The 24,202-nt window shown below is 29.1% G+C and overlaps 3 protein-coding genes and 1 non-coding gene across 4 annotated transcripts in view; 2 read left to right on the top strand and 2 right to left on the bottom strand.

The window, feature by feature from the left end:
- The window catches only part of LOC125814193 (14-3-3 protein 7), a 330,997-nt gene extending 313,943 nt beyond the window's left edge, over positions 1-17,054 (bottom strand). Inside the window, exon 1 of the mRNA XM_049493648.1 lies at positions 17,049-17,054. The gene's annotated coding sequence lies outside the window, so the exon portion shown is untranslated. The remainder of the gene's footprint in view (positions 1-17,048) is intronic.
- On the top strand, positions 647-1,749 carry LOC125814185 (protein EXORDIUM-like 2). Its single transcript, XM_049493641.1, has one exon. The coding sequence runs from the start codon at positions 683-685 to the stop codon at positions 1,610-1,612; it is 930 nt and encodes a 309-aa protein (XP_049349598.1). The 5' UTR covers positions 647-682; the 3' UTR covers positions 1,613-1,749.
- Positions 2,181-2,254, bottom strand: TRNAV-CAC (transfer RNA valine (anticodon CAC)). The gene has a single exon. It is a non-coding gene; the product is annotated as a tRNA-Val (tRNA).
- On the top strand, positions 16,329-19,836 carry LOC125814171 (phospho-2-dehydro-3-deoxyheptonate aldolase 1, chloroplastic). The gene is made up of 5 exons (XM_049493627.1): positions 16,329-17,003; positions 17,409-17,686; positions 17,939-18,215; positions 18,300-18,545; positions 19,382-19,836. Exons 1-5 carry the CDS (start codon positions 16,437-16,439, stop codon positions 19,637-19,639), a joined length of 1,626 nt encoding a protein of 541 aa, XP_049349584.1. The 5' UTR covers positions 16,329-16,436; the 3' UTR covers positions 19,640-19,836.
- The last annotated feature ends 4,366 nt before the right edge of the window (positions 19,837-24,202 follow it).

Below are 24,202 nucleotides of genomic sequence, written 5' to 3'. Positions count from 1 at the left end.
TTCTCAATTCATACTACGTACCAGGGGCGGATCTACGAGGTCGGGTCGAATTCCGTCAATAAAAAAAATACTATATATATATATATATATGGATTTTGAATCCGATAAACATAAGGCATAATTAAGATTGATTTAGTGATTTAGGGGATTTGAAATTTACTTTGAGATTTCAAAGTTAAAATCTTTGACACTATATTTTTATATTCTAAGTCTCTAAGTTAAAATCCTAGATTGACATATCAGAGTAGACAATATGTTCCTAAATACATTTTTATATATAATATATATAGGAATTGGGGAGAATTGACTAATTAATCTGAAATGTTCTCCCTTACCCAAAAAATACCTTCACCTGTTGCCATTTTTCCAAACTAGCTATTGTATATTTATATTTGTAATTAGTATACTAGCTACTATCCCACGGTTTCAACCTAAAAATATGCAATTTGCTCATTAATATTCTTTAGGTCAACTATTCAATCGTCATTTTTTTTCATACTTATTTCATCAGGCCCCCAACATGCTCATCACCTATTCAACAATACCAAATCTTCCTTTTTTATTTTATCTACTTTCTCAACACTTTCCCAACTATCTTCCCTCATATATATAGAGAGAGACATAATTCAATATAATTGTCAAACTCACAACACAAAACAATTCTCTTACAATATTCTTATCAATGGGATCCACTAAGCCTATGATAACCATTTTCATCTTACTATTTTCACTCTTTGTTCTTGTTCCTATTCCTTCTTTAGCCAATTCAAGAATACTTGCTCTAGTTAAAGAAAAACCCCTTGTCCTAAAATACCATAAAGGGGCTCTATTAAAAGGAAACGTTACGATTAATCTTATATGGTACGGAAAATTTACTCCTGCTCAACGTTTGATTATCGTCGATTTCATCCAATCTCTTAACCCTAAAAGTAAGAAAATTACGTCACCACCTTCTGTCGCTTCGTGGTGGAGCACCACCGAGGCGTACAAAGGTGGTGCTTCGGTTTTATCCCTAGGAAAACAAATTTTCGACGAAAAATATTCCCTTGGAAAATATCTGAAAGACCCTCAACTCGAATCTTTGGCTTCTAAAGCTACTCGGGTCAACTCCATCGCTGTCATATTGACAGCAACGGATGTGGGGGTCGACGACTTCTGCATGAACCGATGTGGCATGCACGGGTCGACCCGGTTGAAGAAAGCGGGTAAATTTGCGTATGCATGGGTGGGTAACTCGGCGAGTCAGTGTCCGGGTCAATGCGCGTGGCCATTCCAAAAGCCGATTGTGGGACCACAGATTACGCCGTTAGTTGCACCAAACGGAGACGTGGGAGTTGACGGAATGATTATTAACTTGGCGACTGTTTTGGCGGGTACCGTTACGAACCCGTTTGATGGCGGGTATTTTCAAGGCCCAGCTAACGCGCCTTTAGAAGCTGTGTCTGCTTGCACCGGGATATTCGGGTCGGGTGCATTTCCTGGATATCCGGGTAAGGTTTTGCTGGATAAAAAAACGGGTGCTAGCTATAATGCGCCGGGTGTGAATGGGAGAAAGTATTTGCTTCCTGCTATGTGGGACCCAAAAACGTCAAAATGCAAGACACTCGTGTGAAATTATATATATTTGCCATAAAAGAAAAAGAAAAGGAAAGATATTGTAATATTATTTTGTAATATTTATTTGTTTATTCGATTTGGAAATTGTTTGTTTTACAATACTATATTGATATAAAATTATAAAATTTTATCGAATATGTTTAAGAAAAAAAGAGAAGTACAAGATAAATGGATATCTTTGGGTACCCAAAATAGAGCATATTGGATCCGTAGGATCTTACCCGTTTGTCTATATATATATATATATATATATTCAAAATAAATAAATTGGAGATTGCTTCGGATATTATTTAAATTTTAAACTTGAAATGTAAAATATGAAATCTGAAATAAGTTGGAGTAAACTTTGATTACATTATTGTGTCTCGTACAATTTCAACCTCTAAATACCTTAATTAATATATGGACCGAAAAAATTATCAACCAATTCATGTCCAGACTCATACTTAAGTCCTATTTGTGTTGAACTTTATTGAGACAATAACCTTCCTATACCATTAAATCTACCCATAAATGAAAACCAAATAGATGATGTAAGGGGGAAAAACAAGAAAAATGAAAAATGTCTGAGCCCGGGTTCGAACCGGGGACCTCTAGTGTGTGAGACTAGCGTGATAACCGACTACACCACCCAGACATCTGTAATAAAATTGGCAAACAACTTTTCAGACTTAACAATCAAGCAAATAAAAAGAAAAGAATGAACTATATGTTAAAACTTATTAAGTAAAAGATTATTCATATTCCAATTTGCTTTGCTTTATATGAGTGGAGTCTATCGAAAACAACTTCTTTACATTCACATAGTAGGAATAAGATTGCATACACATCAATCACCATCATCTTCAGATCACACTTGTAAAATTACACTAAGTATATTATTATATATTCTATTTTTCTCGGTTAATTAGTCATTTAACAATGAATTTACAACTGATACATTCTACCTAATATTAGTTAATCAAATCATATTACTCGAAAAATATACCTATAATGCTATATTATTTTCCAACTATTGAATAAATGCAAACTATTCATGTGGTATTAATTCTAGCTGACCAACCAAACAATCATCTAAAATGACACAAGAGTAAAGTTTGCACAAGTGAAAAAAAATGTGCAAAAAATACTAGTCTTTGTATTAATTTACACAAGAGTCTAATAAATTACACTCTTTATCTCAATTTACATGAGATTATTTCATTTTAAAATTCTTTCTTTTATTCTAATTAAATTCTGAAATCAGTCAAATCTCATCATATAATAATTTGGGATGGAGAGTACTGCCTAGGAAATCAAACAATTTTTTCATATATTGTTTAGATAACAAACAACAATTGACACTTGTATCACAATCATAAATAAGTTGTGATCGACTATATGAATCTTCTCTAATCATTTTTTTATATTTAAATTACAATTATATATTATTTAAATAATTGAAATTAAATACTGTGATTTCTGAAACTTTTGTGGTGATTCTAATTATCTAAACATTATTTTATTAAAAAATAAATCAACCTTCGATTTATGATTAAAAATTGAAAGATTAAGTCATCATAGTTGGAAGTTCATTATTTAAGAACAAAGCGTCAAGTATATGACTTTGGGCTTCGAAATCCCAAAAAGTTCATAACAATGGGCCATAATGGGCATGTCCATTGGACGATTGTCTAAGATCCGGTATTGGGCCATTTCTACTTTTGCTCTTATTTTGTGTGATCTTTAATTTTTGTTTCTCAATGTACAATGTTTTCGCGGGATATAAGTTTATATTTCCATATTATAATATATCACAGGGTATGGATCCACATTCTTAAAGAACATATGTCCACCTAGGCATAAGTTCCATCGCTAAGTAAGGCTGCTTAGACGGACTGGGCGGATAATTTTGCTTAACGGTATGGTCTATATGATATCAGTTTTTAGATTTACTAATCCACTAGCCAATCTATAAGTTATCAGTTGGTTCGATAATGGATTAGCGGTTATCAGGCAGTTATCAGATGGTGTATCGGTCAATCTCTACCCTTTTTTCTCCATGAACGTACCTTAAAAAATGACTTATTTTCACTATTTTAAATGGAATTAAATTATAAAATTCTTCTATATTACAAAAAAATATATAGATTAATAGTAATATAATAGTTGATAATGGAAAAGTAAATAGGCTTTCAAATTTTTGGTTTTAAGACTTTAGGACTAACAGTATATAATTATTTATGGAAAATATTAAATGATGTTAATATACCTAAGTTAGAATTGTAAGAATGGTAACTCTTAACGGGTTAATGGTTTATCCGATAAGGAAATTGAATAATCCGCCCCACACTAATAAGCCATTAAATATAAAATTTTAATCCTTTCATCGACCGTTTATTCAATAATCCAATACCAATAAATCAATAAAATAATTTTGCGATTGACTTATCGATTACGGTTCGATTTTGAGCATCCCTATTGCTAAGGGCGAAAAATAAAGAACAACTTAAAGAGAAAACCATGAATATTAAGTACTAGGAATTAGCTTACGTGAATAGTCGATAATGGGCTTATGCTAGTTGAGATATTGTTTTTCAATTGATCGTTGGTAAGTTTGGTCTAGCACTATAAAATATCTATCGTACTGTTTGTATCTACGGAGCCATTAAAGAGAAAAAGACTTCTTGTTAGCCTTTTTATCTCTGATTTTCAGTCAATCTTGTACTGGACCATCAAAATAGGAATGGTGTTAATTTACATGTTTTTCTTTTTACTTAAAACACATTATACTCTTAAAAGGGAGAATTTTAATAGCTCAATTGATTGCCTGAACTATCACCTTGTTAATGAGAGCTCAATTCACCATGTTCTAATCCCCTTCCCTTATCCGTAAATTTTTTTAAGAAATAAAACCTTAAAACTTTTACATTAACTTTTTCTAGACCTTTCTTTGCGGGAATCCTTTATACCTCTTAACTTGTTAAGATTGAGTATCGCCCTATAATACAACACGACATGCACATATTTTTTTTAAAAAAAAATAATCTAGCACGTGAACAATAAAAAAAACTTGTATTTTCCCTTTCCGGTCACATTTTCAATATTTGCAAATTACAGCGATGGTGTGCACAAAATGTTGGAACTGCTATTGGCCAAATAATGTCAGTTGACATAGTCGCTCATAAATTTTAGTGTAAATAGGTTCGACGCATGACCCCACCCTTTGTGTGATCGATATTTAATATTTATAGTGGAGTCCGGATATTTTGCACACAATATTACTATATATAATAAGTGGGAATATCTACTACTTAGCACATGACAAGTGTTGGATCATATGTGATTGATAGTGTTATACATTCTTCTTTTATGGTTATACTTTTAAAATTTATATTATTGGACAATTTAACATCATTAATTACCTACTACTTTATTAGCCAAAAAGTTTGACCTCATTTGGGCCCATTTATTATTTATATGTTTTCAATTTTCAATATATGTTGTCTATCTAATTATTTTTTTCAACTTTTTATTTTAAACTTCTTGAAATTTAATTATCTATTTATTACTCTCTCTATGCACTTTTATACGGAGAGCGTATATTTTAGCTACAAAATATATTAGAGGTACAACCTTTTTAAAAATTTAAATTTTTATTGCGTTGACTCTTGAAATCTTATCATTGTCATATGAATTTGAACAAATTATATATTATTAAAAGTTACATAAAAGATGCTATAAATCACAATAATTAGCAATTAAAAATATTTTTAAATCAATAAGAAATTTGGTCAACTAATTGGAATAGAATAAGTAACATGTACTATTTGAAAATAACGTCGAAATTTCTAGAATTCACAATAAATTAACTACTGAAAATATTTATGATTATTCACGTGAATTGAAACATGAATAACCTATATTATTCAAAACTAACGCAAAAATACTATAAATGACAACAATTTAATAACTTCAAATATATTTTTAAGAAAACATATAAAAAATTGACTGATCTTCAAATTCCATTTATATCACATAAATTAAAACAAAAAAAATTAATATTAATTGGGCCCGTGCTGGCACGGGCACCAAATATCTATATATATGTGTCACAAATGGAAAAGTCCCAATCAAGGAAACAATATATATCATTTACAAATGACTTAAAAAACATTAAAAATTACAATAATTACCAATTTAAAATATTTAAAAGCTATATAATGAAAAACGTTGACTCTCAGAATTCTATCAGGCCCACATATATTAGGACAGAAAAAATAACAAATATCATTTTAAAATTACCAAAAAAGTATTATAAATAATAATAACTAACAACTTAAAATATCTGAAAGACATTTTAAAAGGGTTAATTTTGTAATTTTATCCATATCACATAAATTAGGACAAAGTGACCAGTAATGTACGTTATTTGAAAGTTACATAAAAATATTATAAATCACAATAATTAATAACTTAAAACATTTTTTAAAAAAATATGAAAATTTGGATGACTCTCCAAATTTCACTTGTGTCACATAAATTGAGACAACAAAAATAACATATATTGGGTCCATTTTAATTTATTTTTCTTATTTTTAATTTTTTTTATATTTAAAAATTGCGTAAAAATACTATAAATCATGATAATTGACAATATAAAATATGTTTTGAAAAAAATACAAAAAACTTCCACTGATTCTTGAAGTGAATCTATCGTAAAAATACTATAAATCATGATAATTAACAACATAAAATATTTCAAAAATGTTGTATGTAGGTAGTCTTATTATGCCTTAAATAGCGTCAAAGAAACTACAGGTTTGTGATAAAAAAAACTTATTCCTTTATCCACGCAAACAATCGCTTCCAAAACTCGATTATTAGCCCCAAAACATATCATTTATAGCACGGGCCACATTATCAAGTATATATATAAAGCAGTATGTTGATACTTTTAATTAGAAACAGAGCTTTTAAAATTAAATAGTTCAATCAATTTTTCAATAAAAATAAGGCAGTCTTTCCTGAACAAAACAAGGAACAGAACTAGTAAAGAGTCTCGTGAGTCGTGGGGCTACAGAATTAAAAGAAGGGAAAAAGGATAAATGTACTCTCGAACTATCGTAAATAGTATGTAGATACCCTCCGTCATATTTTTGGGACATTAATGTCCCTGTCGTCCAAACTAGAGCATATATGTCCTTCACTCTAACAGAAGACTAAATATGGACATGTGGCACAATCTTATTCGTCGATCCGATATTTAATAAATGCCGGATCTGTGAATAAGATTATGGCACGTGTATGTCTGTTAGTATAAATGGTATATATGCTCTAATTTTAGACGGCAGGGGCACCAATGTCCCAAAAGTATGACGAAGGGTATCTGCATACTATTTACGATAGTTTGAGGGTATATTTACCCTTTTTCCCTTAAAAGAATGAGTTTGGTTCTAGCTTCTATTACAATGTTGTTGAAGGGGACGTTTGTCTGTAAATTTTGGATTAAATTTTAAAATTTTATTTTTGAATATCTATTTGATATGAAACTTGATCATATTCTTAAAATATGATCTTCAAATATTTTCAAATTTTCAAAAAATTAGTCCACATAAGTTTTTGCGTTAAATTGATTTCCACCATAAAAACATCAAATTTTCCTCAAGTGAAATACATGTTTAAACGTAAGTTAAAAAATTCAAAGTTTCAATTTCAACTTTAAAATTTATGACGAAACTGGAGCTATCCGTCCACTCTTCTAGGTTTGATGTTACATTCTTAGCACCTTCTTTTGATATTTTTGTTTCTTTTCAATTTTTTAAAAGGAAAAATTGTATGAAATAGCAAACCATTAATTCAAATTAAATGTTATAGTCATAGTTTATTTTAATTGTAATTCGTAGCTAACATCCCCTTTTTTTCCCATATGATTCGGTATACAATTAGTCATTTTATACATTTCGATATAAAATGTACAAAATGTGTTTTGTGTTTGTATAAAGCGAGAGAAAAGTGTATATACAAATACATATATTTTCGTTCTATACACTTATAATTATACAAATACAAATCTTATTATACAAATTATAATGTATAAATGAATTTATACAAAACTGAATAATTTGTATAAAATTGGATGTTTGTAGCGAATTATACAAATCAAAAGCTCCATAGCAAACATAAAATTTGTTATGGAGCGCAATTATACAAACTATAACTATAACATACAAATATAATAATAGTATGGTTATAATTTTTTTTGGGAAAATGCATAAGTACCCCCCCAGTCTATGCCCAACATCCCTGAGACACACCTAACCTTTACTAAGGTCCTACTACCCCCCCAAACTTATTTTTTAATTAATTTTTTACCACTTTTGGCTTACGTGGAAATATAAACCAAATAGGTTGAAAACTTTGTTCAACACGCGCCGGGTCTCATTTTTTCAACTTTCTAAAAAGTAGCTTTTACACTTCCCAAAATTTCAAAAAGTTATCCTATTATTTATAATCTACTTTGTTAATATATTTTTAGTTAGTTTATAGATTTTAATGTTTATATATTTTATTTCAAATTTGGGCATGTAAAATTTTGTAAATATTATATATATAATTTTATTTTATTTATAGATAAAAAAATTTATTTATAATCTACTTTGTTAATATATTTTTAGTTAGTTTATAGTTTTCAATGCTTATATTTTTTATTTTAAATTTGGGCTTGTAAAATTTTGTAAATATTATATATATAATTTTATTTTATTTATAGATAAAAAAATATTACTTATAATCTACTTTGTGAATATATTTTTAGTTAGTTTATAGCTTTCAATGTTTATATATTTTATTTCAAATTTGGGCTTGTAAAATTTTGTAAATATTAAATATATAATTTTATTTTATTTATAGATAGTTACACTTTTCCAACTTTATCATAATTGTAGGATACTTATAAGACTAGAAGGTACTCTCTAATAGTGCATATAATTATTTTGTTTGTTCAAACATGTTTTTATTTGTATGCAACCTCAATTTTTATATCAATTATGTAGAAACTTTAATAGTGAATAATTTCGATCATTATTATTAATAGAACATAAGAAGAATTATTACTCAAAATCTTTACGTTAATAAAAATATAAATTGTTGTAACTATTATTTATAGATGATTAAAAAAATAAAATTGGGAAGAAAATAGTAAGTAAAAATTACACGTTATATTAAATTATCTTTACATTAATAAAAAAAGAAATTGTTGTTAGTATTATTTGTAATATAATTAAACAAAAATAACAATGGGAAGAAAATAATAAGTAAAGATTACATGTTGTATTAAAATAATAAGTATTAAAAATCATGATAAATTTTATAATAGTCATAACAGGAATTTACGCAATAATTACTATATTAGAATACTAGAAAAATTGATAAGTTCCTCGACATCTAATCATTGATTAAAATTTAAATTATTATTTTCTTCTGCGAAAGTTTAAGAGATTAAATTAATGTTTTAAAAAATAATATAACAAACTGATTAATTAATTATTTTCAATGATTAATAAGAAAATGTATATAGCAAGTACATGTGTTATTATTACATTATTTATATCCACTCTATATTAAATCATTTTTCTATTATAGTTTGACGCAAATTTCAGAATGTAAAGAATGTTTTGGATTCGAAAAATAAATATTCAAAATATACTAACATGTCATTTAATCTTATGATATTTTACATTTCATGTGAAAAAAAATTAAATATTTAATATGAAAAATATTAGTTTATTAATACAACATAAAAGTAATAAAGGAAAATATATAAAAATATTTGAAGTATTTGATATTTTATTAAATTAAAATAATTTTAAATTAATATATAGCCGCGCAACGCGTGGGTACGTATACTAGTGAAGAACAATAATAAAGAAGAAGACAATTGAGTTAATATTTATTTTTTCCAAGTTTATTTTAACACATGACCAATTTTTATTGGTCAGTGACGTCTAAAAGCTGCACCCACGCGCTTAACATAGGTGAAATCACGGACTCAGCCACGTAGGCCGAAAAGTGGTAAACAATTAACTAAAAAATAAGTTCAGGGGGGTAATAGGACCTTAGTAAAGGTTATGTGTGTCTCAGGGATTTTGGGCATAGACTGGGGGGGTACTTATGCATTTTCCCATTTTTTTTTACTAAGTATAAATCGACAAAGGCAAAACTAATTATCTTACAAATTTAGAAATACATTATTATTTTTTTAAAACGATTAAAAAGAAAAACATGTCATAATTAAACTAAAAAAACAGAAAGTAATAAGTGCATATGTTGATATTATTATTTTTAGGTGTGTGTAAAAATCAAATCGAACAAAATACTATTGATTCATTGCTATTGAGTTAACAATTTTTAATAATTTTATTAAAAAATTATCAGGTAATCAATTCAATTTTACTTTTTAATAATGAATTATTGGATAAAGTATCTCTAATAGATTCGAACAATTTGAACGGTATGAAAATAGTTTTGTTTCCTTATTTAGTTATAAAAGTCTCACGCCTCAATTTGTAATCGAGTCATGCTCAACATTCAATGATTTAACTTGACCGAGTATTTAATTTTCTCTTGCATCTTAAAATAAATAAATTATGTGCACCCCCCCAATGCAAAAAAAAATTCTTAAAAAAGAAACTTAAATATAATTTGATAAAAGTATAAAATAATTCTAAAACTGCTCAACCTCTCTTTTATGAAATGATAACAATTTATGTCAAGATAAAGTTTTTTTTTTAAAGTAAAATTTAGAAATAGAAAACATAATAGATATAATAAGACTTTATATTTATAGTTTCGATAATTATCCTTCATAGCTATAGGTTCGTTTACTATGGAGGCCCTGATTTGTATATTTCACGCCATTTGTACAAATAGAATAAGTAAATAAATTTCGTATATACATTTAGGGATTTTTCAGAACGTTGTTTGTATATTTCACTTGCCCGTTTGTATATTTTGCTTGTGGATATACAAATTGAATAAGTAAATAAATTCCATATATACATTTAGGAATTTTTCAGAACTATGTTTGTATATTTCGCTTGCCAATATACAAACAAGATAATTTATTGTGATTTTTTCATAAATCCTATACAAATAGCTAGGGTAAGCATATACGAATTAAAATTAGAGATTTATACAATCAGATATCGGATTATACAAAATTCTAATTTATACAATCAGACGAATTGTACAAATTAAACAAATAGCAAAATTTAAGAAAATTATAACTACAAATCATAATTTTCCAAAATAATAGCTATAACATTTAATATCATTTAAATATCTTTCCATTCTTTTTTTTTTTGGGCAAAATTTATTACAAACATGGAAATCATAATTCAATTGGCACTTACCTATAAAGTCTTTAGCAAGAAAATGATAGACACATTAAATACATTATCCGTTGATAATTGTCATGGATCTTTCATATTCAGTTTTTTTAATTATTTTTTAAAAAAAAATTCTCAGCCGATGCTTAGTATTCCCTCTGTTCGAATTTATTTGTTAAATTTTAATTTGATACATCAATTAAGAAATTAATAATTAGTATAGTAAGTTTACCATTTTATCCTTATTAACTAATAGGGCTCCAACATATTTACTTACTATATTTTTCAAATACATTAAATTAATGTAAATAAATTGAGGGTATAATAAGAAAAATAAATATACTTTCTTAATTTGTCAAAAATAACAAATAAAAGTATGAAATCAAATTAGAAAATATTTTACAAGTAAAACTGAACGGAAAGAGTAAACAAAAAATTAGTTACACTAGGGCTCAAGTCCTACATTGTGTGAAAAAATGTTTTTGTACAAAAACAATTTCGTACTCAAAACTCATAACTAAAAAATGATTTTTTTTTTTTATTTCTCATCCAGTGTTCGATACCCACATTGGAGCCCGACTAAATCCAGATTCACTCCGGAATGAAAAAATGTTTACTGCTACCTCAGAACTACCACAACTCTTTTAATTGATAATTCTCTTCTTCATGCCATTGACTAGGAAATTACAAGTGGACGGATATGTCATAGAATATACCAGCTCAAAAAAGTTTTAAGACGATTTTCATTTTTCCACATATCTCTTTCTTTATTTAGCACATAAATGTGGTTCTATTCATTTACAATTCCTAATACTCCACGGTCCAACTTATACAATTCACTTTTCTTTTAATCAATTAAAAAAAATAGTACATTTCTATTGATTTTAAAATATTTATTTTATACTTAATGAAATAATTTATAGTCATATAAATAGTTATAACTTAGTCCATCTGTTTACTTTTACTTGCCTCTTAAATATTTTTTTTCATGTTATATCCTCAACATTAAATACTTATTTTCCAAGACATCATTTAATAGTGAATAATTTGGTAAAATACCTATATCATTAATTATTTTTTAATGGGTGTGTCAAGTCAAATTGTGACAAATAAAAGTGAACGGAAGGAGTATTTAAGATCACAATTTTTTTTTAAAAAATCTTTCTTAATTTTTATGTCAAATCAAACTAAGTCATATAAATTGAAACAAAAAATAAAATAAAATTTCACTGCATATGACAAAAAGGCTTTGCTTATATTGACTTGTACAAGAGGCTTTTGTAACACCTTAACAAATGATACAATTCTCTTTAGGGTAGCTCCCCCACCCCTCACCCCACCCCCATCCACACACTACCTATTTGTAATATCTCTTATTAGACTCTAGAAATCATCTTGGTAATGTCACTTATTATGCATGGCCAAAGCTAGTAGCACACATGCGTCAAGTTCTATAGATTTTGTTCAAATAGCGTATTTGTATTGAAAAATTCATTAAATATGTATAAATATCTAATTTAAAACTCAATTTGAATTGTTTAAACTCATATTTATAAAATTTCAAACCTATAAAATCAAAATTTTAATTCGCCTTTGCTCTTATGCAAAGTTTGGAAACGAGTTCAATATAGTTTTGAAATTTGACCAGTTATTTAATATGGAGAAGATAAGCTATATATCTCATTAGAAAGAGGACCAACAAATGGTTGGTAAAGTTGCCAAAATATAATGGATATTATATATTACTACTCCATTACTTTACTACTAATAATAAGGGAAGATATAATATAATATAAAGAAAATGGGGTTGGTGAATTGAAGACTGTAGATCCTTTTGTTGTTGTTAGTCAAGAGATTCATAAGTTGGTGAAGTTGATGAAGACATTGTGACATCAACAATTTACCAAAATATAATTATGTACAAGAATAGTGACATCGCAAGAAAAATATTTCTTTTCTTTCAAAAATAAAGGGAGGTTCAACGTATATGAGGTTGGTCAAAATTTTCGACTTCCTGTGTCACTTTGGACATTAATATCTTAAGCATAAAACTTTAAAGATCATTATTATAAAAAAGTTTAGGCAAAGCAAAAAAATTTAACTCACTAAATAATAGTCTATATATATAGTGTACACATAAAGTGGAGCACTATGGTGAAAACTAAAAAAATTATAAAAAAAATAACAAACAGGTTTTGGGTATCCTATCCACAAGAAGGAAGAAAAAAGTTGAAAAGTAGAGGAAATACATATAGACTAGAGTTCTAAAAAAAGCTGTATAAAATAGAGTTGGTAAATCATTAAATTACCAACTTTGATTACAATTTTTTTTTGGTAAACAAAGATAATATATTAGTTTAACTTAATATGCGTTATTACATAAAATGAATAAGCACGGCTAGGCGCTAGCTTTGTTCACATTAAATTATCAACTTTAATTACATATGACTAAGTTTCAAATTTTAAGTGCATATTTATATTGCGTGAGTTAGTGCTTATTCACCTAATAAACTCACAATGGGCTCTTATGGTTTTTTAAGTAAATTAAATCATAAGCTGGCATTCAAATATTGATTACTCCTCTAATCCTCTTAGTTAAACATATATGTTAAGGGCCGACAACCCCCACCCCACCCCTTTTAAATTCAAAGGGTGGGACACACACTATACATATATACAAATTATAAACAAAACAAGTAAAGCAAGAAGTATAATATGGTTCATTTGAAATTCATTCGATTAAATGCAAACACCCACTCTCACACAGAGGCAGATCTAGGTGGGTTTATGGGTTCGAACGAACTCACTAGCTTTTCATAGACCCTATATTTGTATTAGAAAATTAAATAAATATATGTATATTAACATGTGAACCTCCCAAAAAAATTAATTTAGAACCTCCAAACTCATAATCTTGGCTCCACCTCTGCTCTCACAAGCACCCACTATCTTTTCTTTTGATTTGCGTAGTTTAATTTGGAGAAAAATTAATATAATTTATATAAAAAGTACTTAAGTCACAATTTTAATATTATAAATATATATTAAAAAATTATAATTTAAAAAATATTTTTTGATCTTCAAATAATAGTAACTAAAACACATTATAGGCAAAAACAAACATAAATATTTGAACTCCTTTAGCTCTTTCATATTTTTAGATTTTCTTATGTATTAACGATTTTTATTGAAAATTCTAGCTCCACATGATGTGATTGGGTTGGGTTGGTGAGCATGGTGTTAAGTTTGCTTCTTTCCTTTTTTTTTTTTTTTTTCTTTGTTTTCACCTTTTTTTTTGTTTTTAGCTTTGGTCAAAATTATTTGACGATTTCAAGTATTCAGAAAGATGGCAATTATTATTGTAGTGCATGTTTTTCTTCTCAAGGTAAATGGTAATTCGAGTTCAGTCTCCTTGGATAGAAGTTTTATATATTTTTTATTTTAATATTTGAATTTATTTTCTCATTTCCTTTCGTTCAGATGTGATTTTAGGTACAGTAAATCCTAAAGTTAGAGCCCTTATTTTTTTAGGATTCCATTTTCTATCAATAGGCTATATTTTTTTATTTATCTTTTTTGGTTAATTATCACTAAAAGAAAATAGTTAACTAATTGATCAGAAAGAATGCCCCTAAATTAGTAAGTAAATTTTAGAACAAATACTGAATCACTTTTTAGTACTTAGATCGAACAAATATTCAATCTACTATCAACTTTTAAAATCATGCTATTTTATTTCAAAATTTAATATTGTTTTTGTTTAAAACCCACTTGTTTAGACATTTTCTACAACGTAATATATGTCTTTTTAACAATTTATTATATAAAATATGTCAACTAAAATATATAAAATTGATTATTCAAAACTCAAAAAGAGAAGAGTTGAAAATTTGATACAATGGTAAAAAAAAAAAAAAAAAACCTCTTGATCATATTAGTGAGACATTCAAATCTTGATCTCATTTATATATATGAAATTTATATATTTTTTCTTTTGACAAAAAAAATAAAATAACCAAGGCTTCTCGTTAAAACTTAACTTTAGACCCCCAATAATATAAGGCTGCCACGCTTCCGCTTGCTCTAAATAAACACTTCTGAATATTTTTAAATTTCTTGTAATTTAAAATTAAAATTTGAATATAAAGAAAAAAACATATTTAGAATAATTTTGAAATCATTTTTCAAAAATTCAAAACCTAAAACAAGAAAACAAAAGATGAGAAATTTTTCACCATCTATTTGTTTGTTTCACCTTTCCTCTCGAAGCAATTGTATTAATATTGCACCTTCTAATATTTTGAGTTTAAAATTCTTCTTTATGTTTTGAGATTTTCTTTGTGAGAACACTCGTTTCATCGATTTTTTTTCTCATTTTTTTGTCTTGAACATTGAAATTTATGCAAAGCACTTTAATTATTGATTAACATCATGAGGAAGGTATCATATTGACTTTTAGTTGTTATGAATTTATTTTTACATCGATTGTGGGCTTCTTTTCTACATTTGAATGATCGTTCCTTGCTATGACGAATGCTCGATCGATCTAGCCAAAACCATCTCGTTAGCTTTTTTAGTCACCCCAAGATCTTTGACATTTTACACTTTGACTTTTTTCTTTTTCCAACATCAGAAACTGGTTGAAGTCCTTTTCTTATGCTGCAACATTCACAATTCCACTTCTCCTCAAATTAGACTAGTCTACATTGTCTTACCTTCATATCTTTGATGCCCTACTAAAATCGAATTTCTTAATTGATTTCATTTTTTGTCATGTTTTAAATTTCAATACAGATAAGTAAATATACTTTTAATTATGGATTGAAACGTAAAAGAGTGAGCATAATTATAGAAAAAGAAAATTTCATCATGAAAAAATAAATCCAAAATAACAAAAGACCGTTAATCAAAAAGAAAACATTCTCTTTCAAGAAATACAATTCAATTTTTCTTTTTTCCATTTCTTTTTTTCATAAAAGTGAAAGAAAAGAAAGCCGGAGCTCTAATCAATTTGAACACATATATAATTGTTTTCATAGAAAGAAATATAAAATTTCGTAAGTAGCTAAGCGAGTGTTTTATAAGAAAGTATTGAAAGAAGAAAATACTTATTTTAAAGGATGGTATTTCACTTTGTTAAGTTTAATTAGTATATTTTAAATGAAAATGAGATTTTTAAGTAGGTGTACATAGACTTTGTAGCAGTCGAAATTGAGTAACATATATTTTTCCTAAAATACCCTTTACCTAACTAATGTCCACTTGTACCATTCTCTCCTTCCTCCTTCCAACCACTTCCCCATACACAAAAACCTCCTTATAAAACCCCATTCCATTTGCTCTCTCTTCTTCAGGTACCCATCCATTCATCTCTCTCCATAACAAAAGGTGCCCAAAAAGAGAAAATTACGCTTCATAAACTCTCACATTTGTATTTTTCACAAAATAGCAATGGCTCTTTCAACTACTAGCACTACCAACTCTCTTCTCCCCAACAAATCTTTGGTTCAAAATCAACCCCTTTTGCCTTCTCCTTTAAAGAATGCATTTTTCTCCAACAACTCAACCAAAACCGTTAGATTTGTTCAACCTATCTCAGCTGTTCATTCATCTGATTCTAACAAAAACCCCATTGTTTCCGATAAGCCCTCCAAGTCTTCTCCACCGGCGGCCACTGCCACCACGGCTCCGGCTCCGGCTGTGACCAAAACTGAATGGGCTGTGGATAGCTGGAAATCTAAGAAGGCGCTTCAACTACCGGAATACCCAAATCAAGAGGAGCTTAGATCTGTTCTTAAGACGATCGATGAGTTCCCTCCTATCGTATTTGCTGGTGAGGCTAGGAGCCTTGAAGAACGCCTTGGTGAGGCTGCTATGGGAAGGGCGTTTTTGTTACAAGGAGGAGATTGTGCTGAGAGTTTCAAGGAATTCAATGCTAATAATATTAGGGATACTTTCAGAATCCTCCTTCAAATGGGTGCTGTTCTTATGTTTGGCGGTCAGATGCCTGTGATCAAGGTTAAATCTTTTTTTCTCTTCTACCATTGTTTTGGCTTTTGTGTCTCTCTCTCTGTGTTTTAATTTGATACCCTATTTAAAATATTTCTATTAGATTCTTGCTTGTTTGTTGTTCCTGTAAGCTTTTAACTTTATATGTACTTTTTAGGCTATTAGATTGCTTAGATTAAGTGGGATTTTGGTAAAATGAATATATATGGTAAGGTACCTTTTACAATTGTACCACATATGGATCTAATTTAAAATCTTGCTGGAAATGAATCTTACTTGATTCCTGGCATGACTGTTTTTATCATACTCTGTTTTAATAGTTTACTTATTTGTCGATTTCCATGTTTTAAAGTGATTTATGTTCAAGTATATGCCTGTATTAAGCAAGATCCTTCCTTGGGAATTTTGGTATAGGTTGGAAGAATGGCTGGGCAATTTGCAAAGCCAAGATCAGATTCATTTGAGGAGAAGGATGGTGTAAAGCTGCCGAGTTACAGGGGAGACAATGTCAACGGTGATGCATTTGATGTCAAGTCCAGGACTCCTGACCCCCAGAGGCTGATCAGGGCCTATTGCCAATCTGCAGCTACTTTGAATCTGTTGAGGGCTTTCGCTACTGGAGGATATGCTGCCATGCAGAGGATCAATCAGTGGAACTTGGATTTCACAGAGCATAGTGAGCAGGGTGATAGGTATGCACCAACTTGTATCACTTCTATTATGCACTTGATTAGGGAATTACTGAATTTTTCCTATCACTTACAAAATACATCATAAATGCGAAGAAGTTTTCTAAAGAGCTTAGTACCATATTGGATATAAAAGGTGCTCTTTTGTGCATGCTATACAGGACTAGCTAATAAGTGATCTCCATTTGCTAACTAAGATAGTTCTTGTTGAGTGGTTAGTTTTGTGGGTTAATAGTGCAACTTTTGACATGGTAGGTACCGTGAACTAGCTAGTAGAGTGGATGAGGCCCTTGGTTTCATGACTGCAGCTGGACTTACAATGGACCATCCTATTATGAAAACCACTGAGTTCTGGACATCTCATGAGTGCTTACTTTTGCCCTATGAGCAGTCACTAACACGTCGGGATTCAACTTCTGGCCTTTACTATGATTGCTCTGCTCATTTCCTTTGGGTTGGAGAGAGAACCAGGCAGTTGGATGGTGCCCATGTTGAGTTCTTGAGAGGAATTGCCAACCCTCTCGGTATTAAGGTGACTGCAGTGCTGTACTTTAAATTTCTCTTTTTTCTTTCTGTGAATGTTGAATTTGGGGGCTTACGAGAATTTGTGTTGCAGGTGAGTGACAAGATGGACCCAAGTGCATTGGTCAAGCTCATTGAGATTTTGAACCCACAAAACAAAGCTGGAAGGATTACAATAATTACCAGAATGGGAGCAGAAAACATGAGGGTTAAACTTCCTCATCTTATCAGGGCAGTCCGAAGAGCAGGACAAATTGTGACTTGGGTATCTGATCCTATGCACGGAAATACCATCAAGGCTCCTTGTGGTCTAAAAACTCGACCTTTTGATTCCATCAGGGTAAGTATTCGCGCCAGGTTCAGAAATACCTTAATTTGTCATATCCTTGTATCAATTTTCTTAAGTAAGCATAGTTTACTAGGCAACTCATATTGGACAACCCTTAAATTCGTAAAATAGTTCTTAAAGTAAATTGCATAGTTTGCCTGCACTGATCAATAATTGCACCCAATAAAGTGATGCACTCTCATAATTCATTGAAAGGGTCACTCAGAAAATCAAAGTATAAGTTCTAGTATGATACATTCATTGCACTTGGGGGTTGCTCAATGGGTCCACTCCCTTGAACTACTCTCATCATTTGATAAGCTGAATGATATGGATCTTCCAACCAATGCAAGACTAGGACTAAAAACTAATAACAACAAACAAAAACTCTATAATCCCACATGTGGGGTCTAGACTAAAAACTAGTAGTCATTTAATAAGGTTTTTTCATTGTGATACAAAATGGACCAGTTGACCATCAATGATGAGAACATGGGTAGCTGTTAGGAAGAAGTGTTGTTATTTCTTGGCAAGATCATGATTAAGAAAGTGAGCATGGTGGGTTGGTGGAGCTTGGAAAGTTTTTCTTCAGTGAATCAGTCAACAGAATATATATATTTTCTATACTGATGGTGGATTTAGAAAATGTATGCAACTACTTTAGTAGGTTTGGTTGTTGTGTGTCCCTTTCGATGAGTTTGATTATCGGGCCCAATTTTTTTTACAATGAAAAGCTTTTTCATTGCTATGTCCCTCCAAAAAATTGATTGGAAGTTTGAGATCCTATGTTACAGTTGCGAATACAGTAAAACAAAGCAGATATCTCACATGACTCTTTCTTGCAACAGGCCGAGGTAAGAGCATTCTTTGATGTTCATGATCAAGAAGGAAGCCACCCAGGAGGAGTTCATCTGGAGATGACAGGCCAAAACGTCACAGAGTGCATCGGTGGATCACGAACTGTGACCTTTGATGATCTGAGCTCACGTTACCACACCCACTGTGATCCTAGGCTCAATGCATCTCAATCCCTTGAGCTCTCATTCATTATCGCAGAACGTTTGAGGAAAAGGAGGCTCGGATCGCAAAGCGTTTTAGGGCAATAGATATTTGGAAATGTTCAAGTACTGCCTTTTTCTATTTACTTCTTCACTTATATTATGAATGTTTGTATTAAAAATTGTATTTTCTTAAATCCTATTTGGAGGATATATGTTATGTTTGCGCTACGTGCATACTGAAATTGTTTTAATGTAATGAGAGTTTGGTGAGACTAAGCAATAAAGCAAGGAAGTTACTCTTATATCTATCTACTAAATTTATTTTTATTTGACAAGTGTGTGCATAGTGTATAGTACCATCAACTTGATATTCTTTTAGTACTTTTTTTTTCTCTAATAAGTGATTTTTTTTTCTATTTTTTGTTGGTGGGTTTGGTTGTTGGCATAGGCAGATCAAATGAGAATATGCCTTTCAATTATATGTTGGATTTGGCCACCTACTACTCAATCAAACATGTTATATATTGAGATATATAGTGGTATTAATCAATTTTATATATTAACCTATAGATTCTTTCCACATATTCCTTACCTGTTTACCAAGTTTGCAAGTCTTAGATTTCAGATGTGAAAATTGAATTTAAGTTTAAGTTTCTTTTTTTACCCCTCCTTAACAACTATCACTCCTTTTATTCTTTTCTTTTGGTGGTTCGAATTCACAATCTCAATGTTAGAGATAAAGTATGAGTTACCATCTAAGCAATCCCTTTGTCAATTTAAATGAGTGGAAAAACACTATTAGAGTACCTATTTTTTTCAATTAGAAGTTAAGGCAAAAAAGTTGACTATAAATTAGGAGCAAGATGTCTTACATCAAATTATCAAATACAAAACACTCGTATAAATAAAGTTGTGAATAATATACATCATTTACAGAAGATGTTATAATTTACTTGTCCGGTATATATGAATAAATTCTCACTATTACTTGTTATTTTTAGCATAATAAGAAAATATAAATTTTTTCTTGTTTTACCTTCAATATTAACAACTTATTGTCTAAATTATTTCTCAAAACGTAAAACTACATATTAATTAATATGTAAATTGTAGTAAAACATTCATATTAATCATTATTTCTTAATAAGAATTTAAAGTGAACAAATAAAAATTAAATAAACATGAGGAATAAAAAACAACATTTATTAGCAGATATCCCAGAATCTATATATATATTTAAGGCTTAAGTCATCGATAGCCACTTAAAGTTGTCCGCAAATTTCACTTAGACACCTCATCTTAGGCTTGTTCCAATTGAACACCTCGACTAATTAAAAATTTTACCCATCGAACACTTTATAGACAATCAGCTGAAATAAGAGAGTGTATGTTATACACTCGCGAATGATGTGGCATAGTAACTAACCAAAAGAAGACACATGGTATTGGGCCTAAAATAACTAATAAAAAATAAATTATAAGGAAAAATTATACGTAGTATTTTTTAGAAAGAAAAGAAAAAAGAAAACCATCCTTATCCCTTTTCTCTTTCGCCTGAACCTTTCCCAAAACACCATACATGGCCATTCTTTAATCGTACTCTTATCCTCAAACATCAATTTAGATTTATTGATATTCTTTCTTCTTCTTGAGTTGTGAGTTTTTTAGAATTTGAATACATTAATAATGTCAAAGAATAATTTCAAATTCGTATTATTCTTGCCGGAAAAAATGGAGTTTCGCCGGAAATAATGAACACTAAAGTAAGATGACGATCGATCACTGATTGCTTGTTATTTTTTTTGTGTGTCTTTATGTAATGACATTTGCTTAACAAACCATGTCAATGAAATGGAATCTCCACTTCATCGTTTTTTTTTTTGTATTTCTTTTGTTTTAAGATTTATATTTAATTTATGTTTGTGTTTAATTTGACAAAAGAGATGAACAAGGGATAAATATTTTTGGTGGCAACAGAGATAACATTTTTTCCAACGAAAAACTTAAGGTGGCCGATTTGAATGTGTGGTTGGCTGTTTGAAAGGCTAAGGTCGTTTGACGATGGTAGACTTGTGGATGGTAACAACCAATTTGGTAAGCTGGTGTATTGGAGAAAGAGAACGGCTGAAAATCGAAAAAGAAGAAGAAAGAATTGTGAGTGGTGATGGCTGCAACTTGCAATGGAAAAATGGTGAGGGCAGCTTTCTCAAAGAAGAAGAAGATATAAAATCTTTTCTTTTTTTTTGCTAAAGAATTATGCTTTCACGCTCCTCTCTTTGTGTGTAGTACAAATACTTTGTCATGTCAGCAAAAAGGGTTTAATAGGTAAAATTTCTTGTTGTCTAGGTGTTCAATAGGTACAGGTCTTAGTTGAAGTGTTCAAGTGAAATATGTGGACAACTTTAAGTAGCTATCGATGACTTAAAGCTATATTTAAGCATTTAAAACACATGAGACACCTACATCCACTCTGCCACACACATGGAATAAATATCTATATGTACCATCTACAAGTATAACAATAATGTCACATGTTTTCTCAATCAATTAAATTCTGAAAAATTCGAATTATTTATTTTCTTAATACTTGAGAAAATAATTAACTAATATATGCTTAAAGTGATTTTTTTTTTCAAATAGAGGGGTAATAATTAATCATCTTTCAACTTACTGTAAATATATGTGTCAAATGCAATACATTGTTTAAGATATACAATTGAGAAAAGAAATAAAGTGACAAATGAAGTTGTTCCAAATTTTCAAAAAAACACGTTAATTATGGGGTGTTTTGTTGCTCTTGTAATTATGGGAGTGTTTTGTTCATATGTCATAGAGAGTGTATGCACTCTTTTAAAGAGCGTGAACAACCTAAACTAATTAATATAATTTTAATTTTACAAGTATTTTGTTATAAAATATATTTTCTTGTTTTTCTTATTATTTTAACCTTTTTTCCCTTATTATTTTCCCTTTTTCTTTCATATTTCTTCTTCAAAAATTCATTGTCATCTCCATTGAAACTCTTCGTTTTTAATGTCAATTTTTACCACAACTTCATCCTCCTTCTTTTACTATTATTAGTTTAACTCTCTTCAATTTTAAAAACTTTATCTAATATTTTTTTTTTACATTTTGAACTATTTGATAAACCCATTAGATTTCAAGATGATTAAAATGTATCATTTATTTTTTTTTATCCGAATTTCAATCAATTAATCACGATACAAAATGAGAATCGTATGGATACGATTTTGCACTTCTCAACAAATATCATCTGGTTTGGTATTCTAAGCGGGTATTCAATTTTGGGTAAGGAAAAACTTGTTATTCTTAACTCTTGGGCTCAGGAATTCCTATATAACTTAAGTGACACAACAAAAGCTTTGTGTCTTCTTCTAGTAACTGAGTTCAAGCTTCTTTCAATTTTTGGAGAATTCACTGATTCTGTCAAAATTATCATTTTCTAATTTTGAAGTTACATGAAAAGGAGATAAATTAATTGATGATAACTTCAAAATTTTAAATTTATTTAGAAAAAATAATTAGATTTGTTATCAATAACTCAACAAGGTCTAGAAAATAGTATTGTATTAAAGAAATAATCTTACTATTAAGAACGGATGTTTGCTAAAGAAAAAGGAAGAAAAAAAAGGGAAAAAATGTGGGAGGGGCTCAGCTTGAATGTGAGTGGAGGTGAGGTTGGTATGTGAAGGAGAAGAAGAAAGAGATAAAGAAAAAGGACGGAGGGGGTCAGCTTGAGCATCGGAGTGGGGGTGGGAGGTGAAGTGAAATTTAAAAATATTTTTTTGAAAAAAATTAAAAAGTAACAAAGAAAAAAATTGATAAAAAAAATTAAAATGAAATATATATATATATATATATATTTTAAATTAAATTAACATGTATCACGTAATAATTGGTGTGTGATAATATTTATTTTTTAAAATTTAAGATTAGTCGAAAAATAATGTAATAATATCAATTCAAATTATTTAAGAATAATAAGACACTTACATAATTAACATGTCTTTTTAAAAATTTTGAACAACTTCAAATGTTACTTTATGTCTTTTCTATATACAATTCCTTTTGAAACAAAACAAGATATCCAATTCAACAGGATGTAAAACACATAAGATACATAAGGTAAAAGAGAAAAAGATATACATTATTAGTTGGTGTGTTCGTGACATGAATATATTATAAGAGAATTTAATGAATTATATACATTGACAAAAAAAACGTAAGAAACTTTTGCATTACCAAATATATTTTAATTTGTTATTATCTTCGTCTATTTTTAATTTTCATAGTTTAAATTTTTTGACTAACATCATATTGATATACAAAAAAATTGCAATTTTTAATACTTTTTGTATAATTTTGAATATCTAAATTTTTTCATTAATATATCGAATTAATGTAATCTAATTTAACTTTGAAAATTAGTAAAATTGACCTTCAAAAAACGTAACATGACAAATAAAAGTGGACGAAGGGAGTATGTCCTTAATTAAAAATAATAACATATTATCAATGCACTGAATTCGTAATTATTTATTTCATTCTGCCAAATCTTATTCAAAAGCTTTATAGGTTGGAATTCTTGCCGTTTCAGAAACTTAAGACAATCCATAAGGCTTTTTTTTTTTTTTTTTTTTATAAAGC

The sequence above is a fragment of the Solanum verrucosum genome, unplaced genomic scaffold (genome assembly GCF_900185275.1).
Source record: "Solanum verrucosum unplaced genomic scaffold, falcon-dt-bn FXZP01000230.1, whole genome shotgun sequence".
NCBI lineage: Eukaryota > Viridiplantae > Streptophyta > Magnoliopsida > Solanales > Solanaceae > Solanum > Solanum verrucosum.
This window is presented reverse-complemented; position numbering and strand designations above follow the sequence as displayed.

Excerpts from the sequence above, each read along its gene's own strand:
- LOC125814171 (XM_049493627.1), top strand. The coding sequence starts at position 16,437 with ATGGCTCTTTCAACTACTAGCACTACCAACTCTCTTCTCCCCAACAAA. Across the intron at positions 17,004-17,408 it reads GTCAGATGCCTGTGATCAAG|GTTGGAAGAATGGCTGGGCA; the intron begins GTTAAATCTTTT and ends ATTTTGGTATAG. Across the intron at positions 18,546-19,381 it reads GACCTTTTGATTCCATCAGG|GCCGAGGTAAGAGCATTCTT; the intron begins GTAAGTATTCGC and ends TTCTTGCAACAG.
- LOC125814185 (XM_049493641.1), top strand. The coding sequence starts at position 683 with ATGGGATCCACTAAGCCTATGATAACCATTTTCATCTTACTATTTTCA.